Source organism: Conger conger, chromosome 9 (assembly GCF_963514075.1).
Source record: "Conger conger chromosome 9, fConCon1.1, whole genome shotgun sequence".
In the NCBI taxonomy this organism is placed as follows: domain Eukaryota; kingdom Metazoa; phylum Chordata; class Actinopteri; order Anguilliformes; family Congridae; genus Conger; species Conger conger.
The window spans coordinates 25,460,026-25,472,266 of NC_083768.1; the positions used below are offsets into that span (position 1 = coordinate 25,460,026).

General features: G+C 48.4%; 1 protein-coding gene across 1 annotated transcript in view; it reads right to left on the reverse strand.

The window, feature by feature from the left end:
• Nucleotides 1–182: 182 nt before the first annotated feature.
• The window catches only part of clasp2 (cytoplasmic linker associated protein 2), a 77,054-nt gene continuing 64,995 nt past the window's right edge, over nucleotides 183–12,241 (reverse strand). The window contains exons 30-41 of the mRNA XM_061255105.1: nucleotides 11,133–11,296; nucleotides 10,769–10,847; nucleotides 10,520–10,663; nucleotides 10,016–10,159; nucleotides 8,903–9,012; nucleotides 8,339–8,495; nucleotides 6,420–6,597; nucleotides 5,624–5,817; nucleotides 4,737–4,865; nucleotides 3,467–3,673; nucleotides 3,011–3,127; nucleotides 183–2,368 (exon numbers count right to left, since the gene is read on the reverse strand). Coding sequence (XP_061111089.1) covers nucleotides 2,297–2,368; nucleotides 3,011–3,127; nucleotides 3,467–3,673; nucleotides 4,737–4,865; nucleotides 5,624–5,817; nucleotides 6,420–6,597; nucleotides 8,339–8,495; nucleotides 8,903–9,012; nucleotides 10,016–10,159; nucleotides 10,520–10,663; nucleotides 10,769–10,847; nucleotides 11,133–11,296 — 1,695 coding nt within the window. The 3' untranslated portion in view covers nucleotides 183–2,296. The remainder of the gene's footprint in view (nucleotides 2,369–3,010; nucleotides 3,128–3,466; nucleotides 3,674–4,736; nucleotides 4,866–5,623; nucleotides 5,818–6,419; nucleotides 6,598–8,338; nucleotides 8,496–8,902; nucleotides 9,013–10,015; nucleotides 10,160–10,519; nucleotides 10,664–10,768; nucleotides 10,848–11,132; nucleotides 11,297–12,241) is intronic.

Consider the following 12,241-nt stretch of genomic DNA (forward strand, 5'->3'; position numbering starts at 1 on the left):
ACAAAAACAATTTCACACGTTAGCTTATTGGTTGTGACTTTTTACGCAGACTAACATATACAAATACTAAGGCTATTTTAACCTGTAAACTGGATCAATAGCTGTAGCATATCCTTATTCTTGAACCGGTCCATAATGTGATCTCATTTTAAAACAACTGTTGTCCAGGAGAAAACGACACATTGTCAAGGTTCTGTACAATTTTATTTCCGGTATATCCACAACTATGCACGGGTATATAAATACACAAAGAAACCAGAAGTGAAAACTAGAATGTTACACTCACAAGCAACAAAACAAAAGGAGAGAAAAAAAACATCTGTTAAAGAGGAAAAAGGGTGACGTTGACACCATTTTGCCATTCAAGTCTGTAAATACATTTCTACAAATTTTCCATGGAAGAAAAATGACTAATTTTGCAACAACAGAAAATAGGATTAATTCAGCCACTAGCCATCTGGCCACTCATTAAAATCTTTTCAGTATCTGACTGAACTCCCGGTAAAGCAAATGGTGTTGGGAAGGTGTTGCTGACAGAGATTTGACAGACAAAATAGACAAGAGAGAGATGGGGTGTGTGTGTGTGTGTATGTGTGTTTGTGTGTGTGTGTGTGTGTGTGTGTGTGTGTGTGTGTGTGTGTGTGTGTGTGTGTGTGTGCAAACGCAAGGGATAAGTTTTGTGGATACAATATGTGACCTGAGCAGGCATCCCAAAACAGGACTTTGCTCATCTGTCGCTGTGCCTAATGACATCATAGGATAACCATGGTTACAGGGATATTCCCAAGTGCATCACATATGAGATTGGACAGGGAAACTGTATGAAACATTGTGATCGGTGAAGCAATGTTTCCCTGCCTGTCCGGTGGAGTTGTTAACAGCAGTAAGGCTGTTCAGGCTAAAAGGGAAACTTTACAAAATGTACCGTACTTGTGCTACATTGGCACCACCTAGAAGGTCATGACCCCACTCGGACCTCACCTTGCACCTCAGACGGCACAGTGAAACACGAACACAGTGCCAGGGCTGCGGTTATGTTTTTAGATATTTTTACCAAAAGGGCTCACACTAGAAGTGTGGTGAAACTGTAGGGCACACCACCCCCACCGAGGCTTTAGAGCGTGGGGAGAGCCCGTTTACCTGGATCTAGAGGTGTACACGGGAGGGAAAGCATCCCACACAGGCAGGCTGGTCTTGTCGTGAAGAGGGGAAGATGATGGAGAATGAAAGTGGAGAGAAGGGGACTTCTTGCTGACGTGGTTCCGCACTCCCTGAACTTGCTGGTGACGTAGCAGCTCAAACTGCACACAGTCCTGCTTGTACACGTTTAGCATTTTTGGACGGAGCGCCGATTGAAGCGATCGTGCCACGTAGCCGCAGCGAAACGTTCAGCTTCCTGCAAGGCGCACAAGCCCGCTTACTGCTGCAGTAACTCAGGCCATCCACTCCAGAAACTCACACACGTCGCAGAATAAAAACCACAGCGAGCTGAAGGACTCTCACTTTTCCCCGTAAAACCTAAAACGAAGGCTTTGTTTCAGCCCCATAAAATATTTCATAGAATAGTTCTCAAACATGGCTATGCAGCCACAAAAGAGATGCTGGAGTAAAAAGGCTTCGTTTCTGTCTGGCGAAGGCTTCATGTTTGAAGGAGTACCGTTGCCATGGCAGCAAACATGTTTCATTAGCATGTGAAAGGATTAATATTTGATGTGTGATCCTGGATCTAGCTACACTTCTGAGGTCACCTTTACAGAATGAAACCTTCCCCCTTTCTCAGCCCATCTGAAGCATTACCAGGAACAAAAACCTGCTCTTTTAATGGTATAATATTGGAAGTGAAGTAAAAACAAACTGCATAAGAACCAAAAATATCACCGGACAGAAGCATCTTTCTCCACCCCTGTTCAAAGCAGTTGATTGACTTCCTAATCATAATCTTTTCAGAAGCAGAAATAAGATGAGATCAGTAATACTGGTAGGATTGTGGGAGACAGGCCGAGACTGGAATCCCGTCTCTGCTGAAGAAGCACCGTGTCTCTGAGTGAGGAATAACACTGCTGAGCTGCACATGGAAAGTTCCAGAGCCAAGTGTAGCAGGTAGCATGCAGGTTGGAGACCAGGAGAGGGTGTCCTGCATGTGGAAAGTATGGGTGTGTGTTTATGTGTGTGAGTGTGTGTGTGCGTGTGTGGGCCACAGTGTGTAACGTCTGACTGGGCTTCCCCTGGAGAGTCTCAGTCATCCTCTGACTGGCCAGCAGGAGGCGATGTCCATCCATGTTGCTGTGCCCCGGCTCTAGAGGTCTGTGGGCTCGTTCCCACCAGGGCCCGACTGAGCCCGCTTGATGTACAGATTTAACAGCTTCAGCTACGGAGAAGAGGAGAGACAGGGAGAACGCATGACTCCTCACACATGGAGTGACCTGGCCGTCTATGGGATAATTAGCATGGGAGAGATGCACGGGTCTGGGACTGCTTCGAGGTGCCTTTACATCAGAGGTGCACAACTCCAGTCCTTGAGGGCTGGTCTGCGTACTGCTTCTTGTTCCAACCAATTGCCTTGTTTATAATTTGCTCTATAAATTAACCTGTCTCAAGCCTGTACTTGAGCACAGCTATAGCCGGTATTCGTACACGTCAGATAAGATATGACTGAGTCAATTGAATAATTAAGACCAGAAGTTGGGACAAAATCCTGAAACGGATCGGCCCTTGTTGTGCACCCCAGCTGTACATACACCTGTCCCAGAAGGGGGAAATAGGGGTGTTTGTAAAGTGAGGGGCAGTGGCTAAATGGACAAAGAACAGGGGGAGGTAGAGGGGTGGGGCAGAGGGGCAGGGGCAGGGCACAGAGGAAGAGGAGCGGGGCAGAGGGGTGGGGCAGAGGGGCAGGGGCAGGGCACAGAGGAAGAGGAGCAGGGCAGGGCAGGGCAGAGGGGCAGGGGCAGGGGCAGGGCACAGAGGAAGAAGATCGGGGAAGGGCAGGGCAGAGGGGCCAGGCCTGACTCACCTTGCTGCCGGACAGCTGGCTGAGGTATGGCTTCAGCTCATCTCCGACGACGGTGTACACGGACACAAGGCAGAACACAGAGGCCTTCCGCACACTGCTCTCCAAGTTGTCGTACCCCTGGAGGACCGACACACCATGACACATCAACATCCTATCACAAACACACACACACACCTTATACTCCCACACAGTAAACACAATCAGACACCTCAACATCCTATCACACAAACACCTTACACTCCCACACATTAACTCAATCACACAGCTGCTACACCATACAGAGCAACCAAGTCATCAATTCAGTTCAGTAACACAGCGCGCAAGCTCACAAGCACACACACGTGAGCACAGACAGACACACAGACACACAGACGCACAGACGCACACGCGCTCACACGCGCACGCACACACGCACACACACACACACACACACACACACACACACACACGCCTAACCTGGATGAGCCCGGGGACGATCTCGTGGAGCAGCTGGCTCATGGGTTCTCTGGGGATGCGCTCGATTACTTTGGTCTGCATCTTGATGGCAGCCAGGTTCATGGGGTACTCGGCTGTCTGGATGATGGGACACAGGACCTTGATGCACTGGTCCGGCCCAATGGAGGCGGCCAACATGGCCGCTGTCTCCTCCGCCGCGCGAACCACCTGGGGGGGGAGACAGAGAGGAGCGTTACAGCCAATCACCGAGAGAGGGAGAGAGAAGAGTCAGACACAGAGACATAGGAGTCAGAGAGTGAGAGAGAGAGAGAGAGAGAGAGAGAGGAGAGAGAGAGAGAGAGAGAGGAGAGAGAGAGAGAGAGAGAGAGAGAGAGAGAGGAGAGAGAGAGGAGAGAGAGAGGAGAGAGAGAGAGAGAGAGAGAGGAGAGAGAGAGAGAGAGAGAGAGAGAGAGAGAGAGAGAGAGAATTGTAATTGTAATTAATCCAAGCTGTCTGTTGGTGGTCACAGGTTGAGGTAGCGCAGTCAATAATTTCAGAGAAGAGTTGAACAAGAGAAACAGGTAAATTTCCACTCTCTAACCCCCCCCCCCCCCCATCCCACCCCTCATCTCATTTACACAACTCCACCCCTACTGCTCCCCCCAATCCAGTGCTCAGGGCAAAGTCTGAGCGCTCAAAGCCAAGAGTGCAGCTCTTTTACCACTAAACCTGTAAATCAGTCACCTGCACCAAAGCCTTCTGCTTTCGAACAAAGCAGAGGTAAAGGCTGAAGCCCAGAAAGGTATGGCAGGGTGCAGAGGGTACTCTGGCACAGGAAGGGCCTGCAGGCCAACGTCTGTCATCCCACACGTGTGTTCAAGACGGCAAACTATGCTGCAGCAAACTAAATGAACATTCCATTTAGTTTGCCACCAACTCCTTATTAATGTGAAAGGACGGACTTACAGTAGGTCTAACAATGCTAGTTAGCTGATTAGCACAAGAAAAAATATAACATTGACTGAAGTGCATTATAACAGCCAAATGATTGTCTGATTGACTTTTGTCCTCTCTGCGTCTACCCCAGCAGCAGCCAATTCTGTTCACCACTTTTCAAACTGTTAGCTAACCTCGGCTAACGTTCGTGGCAAACACAAAAGAGCATGAATTTGTTAGCTAACGTTAGGTAAGGGTTGCCGCGTCGAACGCACGTCTGGTCTCCTGCGTCTTCAGGCTCAAACCCTGCTCCGTTACCGCGGTCTCATTGTGGAGAGTGACCTGGGGACCTCACCTCCTTGTGAGAGTCTTTGTGGGCCTCCAGGACCTTCATGATGGTGAGCTCTGCGTAGTTCTTGAAGCGCGAGGGCTGGCAGTTCAGGATCTCTTTAAGCACCCTCAAGGCCAGAGCCTTGATCACATGCTGGGGAGAGAACGGCTTTTTACTTCATAATGAAACTTACCCTCAACATTCACCCACTGCATGCACCGTACTACTCCCACTGCATTTGCCATACCACATCTACCATTAGCACTCACAGTAACACAGTAACTTGCCATCAGCACTCAATGACAGAATATAGCACCATATTTATAATTTACAGTCATGATAGCCGCCATAGTTCACTGCTGTTCATATCTCTTCACCTTTATCAGCTGCAGTTGCCACCATCATTCCTGAGAATTCATGAATGGTGCAGCTCACGCCACCATTTTAATATTTTTAAAAAGGGAAATTTGGAAACTTCCATAGTTTGTTTCCTTGATGCTGATCACAGAAATGTAGGGGCCTCTGGCAGCATCTTTGACCCCTGGCACCTGTGTGTGTCTCATGCAAGTTTTTGCCTGTGTGTGTATGTGTGTACATTTATAGATGTGCATGGGTATAGATCTGTGTGCGTGTGTGTCTGTGTGTGTGTCTGTATGTCTGTGTGTGTCTGTGTCTGCGTGTGTGTGTGTCTGTGTGCGTGTGCGTGCGTGTGTGTGTCTGCGTGTGTCTGCGTGCGCGTCTGCGTGCGCGTCTGCGTGCGCGTCTGCGTGCGCGTCTGCGTGCGCGTCTGCGTGCGCGTCTGCGTGCGTGTGTCTGCGTGTGCGTGTGTGTGCGTGTGCGTGTGTGTGTGCGCGTGTGCATCTGCGCACGTATAGATCAGTGTGTGGCGGGGCGGGTGTCCGGGCCCCTACCTCGCGGTCCCCCAGGGTCTCCAGCAGGAGCAGCAGGATGGTTTTGAAGTGCTCGTCCCACACCAGCAGCTGCTTATCCCGAATCAGCTTCATCAACTCGCTCAGCGCCGCCTTCCTCTCCTCCACTCGCTCCTCGTGATTGGACAGATCCTTCAGGATCTCTGCCACCATCTCCGATTGGTCCAAGCTGCTGTCTGTAAGCGGCAGGGGAAGGAAAGGTAATTTTTTCAATGTTTGTCAAAGGACAAATTGGATAAAATATGACCAGTTCCTATTCTCACCTCCTGCTTCTTGCAATTATTGAAAATCTCTACTTTTTGAAAATCTAGTGATGTTTTTGTCAGTTACATGTATTGACATATAATTTCTCTCCAATCGAGGGCGATGCTTTTTACAGAAGAGGGCAACAAGTAATACGACTCTCTCACTATGCCCCCTCAGCTCAAGGCCCGATTTCACCCCATTAACGAATTAGCATGTCTGTGCCAGTCACACGATACGCCCTCTACCCTAAGATCATCCCTGAGCACAGTCACCTCCTCCCACAGACCAGATCACACCACTTTAACTAACTTCAGCTGTGAGAGTAGCAGGAGAGACGAGAGCTGACTTCATGCTACTTTTTATTTCAGCCTACTGTATCTGAAAGGTTCTCTCGCACATGTGTATATCCCTAAAGACCTGGACACAGGTCACACACACACACACACACACACACACACGTACATGTACACACAGGCACGTACACAGGCATGTACACAGGCACATATACAGGCACGTACGCACACACACGTACACAGTGCTAGCGAGCTGTCCTTCAGCAGAGACTCGTCGGAGTAGTTGATGGGGTTGTAGTCGCGGGGCACGCGCGGGCTGGAGTGTTTCAGAGGCAGGGTGTTGAGCAGAGACGTCTTATTGTCCAGCGCTGTGCGGCCCGAGTCCAGGGTGTCCATACTACTGATCCCAAACCCACCCTGGAAGAGGTACAGAGAGAACGTCAGGACTAAACCTGGGCCCAACAACTGACCTGGGAACAGAGGGATGACAATCTGTGGGCCAACCAAGCATCCTCCATATCACATCCAACATTAATAAACACACCACTAAATAATGAATAAAACATTCCACCATATGAGTAATTTGCCATTGTTAGGAAGGGCAAATTACAATTCAGTTAATTCCGACACCAACTGGTCATGACTGGTTGGAAAGAAAGGAATAGGAGGAACAGAGATAGGGAATTTCCCTATAGTTTCCCCCCTTCAGCGGCAGACTGAGCCTTTGTTTATGTCAGCTATGTTTCCCCCTCCCGGCGGAATGTTCTGGGCACGTCTTGTGGACAAAATATGGAGGAGGGGGCTATCGGGTTTCCAGACACTCATCACCGACCCTGGGCTGAAATGCCAAACCCTGGGGGACCATGAGCCTCTTCAGTTCAGAGTAACCCAAATACCCCTTTTATGGAAACCCTGTTTGCAGCACGTGTCATGTGTTATGTAAAACGTGTAATGTGAACAACAGTCAAGACAGTGGACTGGAGTTGGTAAAAGTATCGGTTTTGACTCCTGAAAGTCAGTTTCAAGTCCCAGATTTTAATGTGAAATTTGAACCCTGTAACGTCACCCTGAATGTGGGCATCTGTTAATCAAATATCGGTGATGTAAGATGTAATCTCTTGCCACAGCCAATAGGGATGCCGATTGAAGGAGAGAGAGCCACTGTTTTTATTCTGTACACCTATGAGGCGGTCATATGCTGGTTCTGCACAGGTGCATCCGATGGTAAAACCCATCATAAAAGACACTGTTTACCCAGAATAAAATGTACCACACAGGACTCGCAACCGAATTTGTCCCTGTTTCCGTGGAAAATGGGGGGGGTTCTTGGATGAGAGCGCCGGGGCAAGAGAAGCAGCTCGGATTACAGAGAAAAAGCACGCAGAGCTAAAATAGCCCCTGTGAAAAGGTGAGCAGCTGGATGGATTTCACAAGCAGCACGTCATCGCCGACACCTGGAGCGCTTCCCACACGAACCGGGGAGGGGTCAGGGGCAGGGCCAGGGCGGGATCTTGTGAGAGACAAACGGGGGCTAACACCAGGGAGGGAAACTCGCCCGCTCTCCATAAAGCCAAGCCAGCCCATGGAAACAGGTGGGACTGACTGGAGCTCTATAAATACCAGGGAACACCTGTCCGACCGAAAATCAGGCAGCCATCTTAACATGCTGACCTGTCAGTTCAGACGACTTAGTGGTTCCAATGGCACTGTACAAGTCACATTGGGTATCATTGTTACCATTCATAGCGATTATTATGATACGAAGAGGAAGAAACGGCATATCGTCTGTCGCAAAAAGAAAAAGGACAGCATCAACATTATAATAACCAATATTTATATTATTACTACTACTACCCTGGCTATTATTAGCATTAGATCACAACACACTTATATGACACTTTTACCCAAAGCGACCAACAGTTTATTAGACTAAGCAGAGGACAATCCCCCGGGAGCAATGTGGGGTTAAAGCACCCAACAGCTGCCTACACCGCGGCTATTATGACTGGCATTATGATGATTACGATGCCGTTTTATGACTGTGATGACGATGACGATGATGATGATGATGATGACGATAACGATGATGAGGATGCTGATGAGGATGCTGATGAGGATGCCACCCCCCCACCCCCCCCGGTTTGGCCCCGGGACTCACGGCGTCTCCGTCCCCGTCCCTCTTGCAGTCCCGGCGGGCGGGCTCGTTCATGTCCTCCTGGCTACGCACGCTGAAGTTCTGGATGGCCTCCGTCACGCCCCGCAGGGAGCTGTAGATGTCGTCCGAGTTCATGTTCTCCGTGTCGTAGTCGAATGCACTGCGGAGAGGGCACGGTCACTGCGGTGCAGAACTGAACTCGGTTCATAAGGAGACCCCTCTCAAGCAGTAAGGACAACATGAGGATGCAATGGGCTGTAAAACAGCTGTTATTAGACCTACGTATTTAAACGCATAGTAACACTGAGTACTGCAATTATACAACAGGAAAGAGTGTTACTGCACTGAGAAAGTAAAACTTTGGGCTTGTGCATGTTTGTGTGCATATGTGTGTGTACATGTGTGTGTGAGGGTGTGTGTGTGTGTGTGTGTGTGTGTGTGTATATGTGTATGTGTGTGTGTGTGTGTGTATATATGTGTATGTGTGTGTATGTGTATGTGTGAGGGTGTGCGCGCGCGCGCGTGTGTGTGTGTGTGTGTGTATGTGTGAGGGTGGGCTCTCCTTACCTTGGTGAGGGTGTGTTCTGGGAGGTGTTGGTGGGTGAGGTGAGTGGGCTGGACCAGCTGGCTGGGGAGCGGGGGGTGTGTCGGGATGTGAGGGGGCTGCCCATGGACGCCTGCAGGGAGACAAAGCCCAAGGTCAAAATCCCAGCCTGAACCCAGGACCACACACAGTTCTACATCTCTACCTCAGCCCCATAACCAAGCTGAGGACAGGCTATTACATCAGGAACAGCAAACAGTGTGTGGTCCTCTCACACACAACACACAAGACCGGGCTTATGAAAATACAGGGTGACTTCAGTAGTGTAAATAGATGGATGCACTTATGGAAGTTATTCAAGTTAAACACATTGTGCAGAGCTACATCAGCCCTGCCCCAACATGAGACTAGGGTTCAAAGCTACAACGCTGGCTAGCATAAATAAACTAGCCGTTTAGCTACTGCACCTCATCAAAGCCACTGCTGCAGCACACTATTACTACTACGGCTGCTACAAACACTTCTGTAAAATGAGCACTCTTGCTCAATGTGCACTCTGAGGTCTGATTCTTCTGATTTCCAGTAACTGCATTATATTATAGCAAACGGATAAAAGCAAGTTGAAGCAGGGCACTGTTCTATAAATGGACATAAGAGAACTTTTTTTCCCCTCAAACCGGGAATTAAAAGCTCAGCTAGGGACTGGTTTTGGTAACTGACCTTGCCTATTGACAGTCTGCTGTCTGCGTCTGTTGTTGGCGTGTTGACTGTTGAATGCTAGATAGTTGTACGAACAGTTCCTTTTTGAAGTGAAAGTTAGTTTGTATATATAGTATTTATCCGCCATTGCACTAACAGTCTTGCACCGCAATGTCTGTCCTGTCATGAATGTTGGAGTGTAGATCTAGGAGAAAACTCACCTCACTGTGTATATGACTACTCTTACATTAAATAAAGTACTACTTGACTTGAATTTCTAAGTAACATTTCTATGCAACTTGTTTCACCAAATAACTGAGCGGAGATATAAAAACCAGACATACTACATGCAAGCTAAGTGTTGCCATAAATAAGAGAATATAGGCACAAACGGAGACCACACGCTGCCATCAGTAACAGAGTAAACGCGCAGTGACCTGTGCGGTGTTGCCGGTGTTGCGCAGGTGGTTCTGCAGGAGTTTGGTGGCTTGGTCCTGGAAGGCCTTGGGTAGCGAGCCCAGCAGCATGGTGAACTCTGGGGTGTTGAGCTGGAAGAGCGAGATCAGGACCGACTGCGCTGCCTGCAGACGCACGGCAACAGCCATCAGCACCAGCCAATCAGCAACAGCAATCAGCACCAGCCAATCAGGAAACATTCATTCAGTCAGACGGCACTTCTTCACGGATTAGAGAAACTTTCAAATTCCTGCACATTCCTGTACATTTTATCGGTGTACCTGCTTTATGATATAATTTGACTCATATTTTTTGATGAATACACATTTCAATGATTAAATCATCTAAACACAAATAATTTTATCAGGTTTCAGTGGGCATTTTGTTGTTCCCTAAAAATAAAAAATATTGTATGTTTACAATAAGACTAAATTCAAGGCATTTTAGATGATGACTAAAACAGTGGAATAACCCAACACTCGTACCTTCCTGACGTCAGGACTCTTGGACTCCGTGGTCCAGGTGATGATGCGAGAGATGGCCAGAAGAGTCTCGCTGGAATTGACAAAGTCCGGGGGCTCCATCTGCATGGTCAGCGTCTCAATGTACTTCAAGATGGCCGCCTTCACCTAGGAGTGAATAACACCAATGACCAATGAGTGCACTCTGACTCCCAAACTGGGGCAGCCCAAGGCGAGGAGGAGAGGGAGGGTCTGTGAGCACGTCAACTGTACCTTCAGGTTGGGCGTCTGGGTCTGGTCGACCGTGAACCTCATCAGAATGGCAAACTGCAAGTCATTAGGGAAGGACTCCCTGCAAAGAAGGAGAGGGATTATTTTCTAAAAAGCACATTTCTGTGGGCCCACACAAAATCAATAGCAGAACATTCTCTTGGGTCAGCTTTGGACCCACACAAAACAATCAGATAATGCCTTGCTTTCGACTACTCTAGTGTAGAAGTATATTCTTACACATTGCGCTTCCCAATGTTAGGGCCACATTTTCATTCACTGCTGAAACAATCTCACATTAAGAAGAAAGCTGACTGAAGGGGACAGACAGGCGTCTAGCCACAGTGCACCCAACCCCCAGGCCCACCTGGTGACGTCCAGCGCTCTCTGGACCTTGGACTGGACGGAGCCGAGCAGGTCAGCTCCCATCTTCTTCAGGAGCTGGGTGAGCAGGACGAAGAGCCAGTCCTGCAGGTCCTCCTTATGCACGTGGATGAAGTCCACCAGGGTCTCCAGGAACATGCTGAACACCTGCAGGGAGAGGGGAACAGTTACACGGCCCCCCAGGGACAACCTGCCCCCCCCCAGGACAACAACAGACACGACGCAGGGAGGAAGCCAGGGCAGCACAGAGAGCTTAAGCTTCCACTGGGCTCTCACCCTCCATCAGACAGGAATGCAAGTGTTAGTCTGCAGAGAGAAGCTGGGGATGATTTCGCTCGGCAGGGATGCTGATTTATGACAAATAACAGAAAAGGCAACAATTAACGTAGATATAAATGAATGATGTTTGGCAACAAGAGGACAGGCCATGCGCACTAAAACCAAGGATGAGTGAAGTACATCCAAATCATAACTATACTAATAACCATACGTTTCACATACTCCCAATATATAGAGTACTATTTTGAATAATGGCACTCAATTAAGGAGAATGACTTTAAGTACTACATGTACTTTGTTTGTAATTTAAGCATTTTCAGGTTTTTTGGTATTTTGATGCTTATTGGTGGTTTGTCCAAATAATAAAAACACTGAACATGAGGCTTTGATCTTAGAGGCGCAGAAGCTTACACCTTACTGATCGTGAGTGCATGAGCGCCCTCTATCTTTTATTAAAAAAACTACATCAAACATCATGAGCTGCTGTAAGTGAACTCGACTGATCGGTCTATAATGGTGGGGGCAACGTTTGCTCAGGAGGCAAGCGTTAAAGCTGCTGGTTTGATCCCCTACTCTGGGTGTATCACTGAACAAGACACCTAACCACCAATTGCTCCTGGGTGGCACCTTGCCTGGCAGCCTTTTGACGTTGGTGTGAGTGTGTGTATCTGGGTGTCTGCGTGAATGGGTGAATGAGAGTCATTAATTGTAAAGCGCTTTGTGTAGGCCTAGTTGCTGGAAAAAGCACTATAAGAATGCACTCAATTTACCAGAAAATAAAATGTTTCTATTTTGGAGAAGCAGAAGGCGATC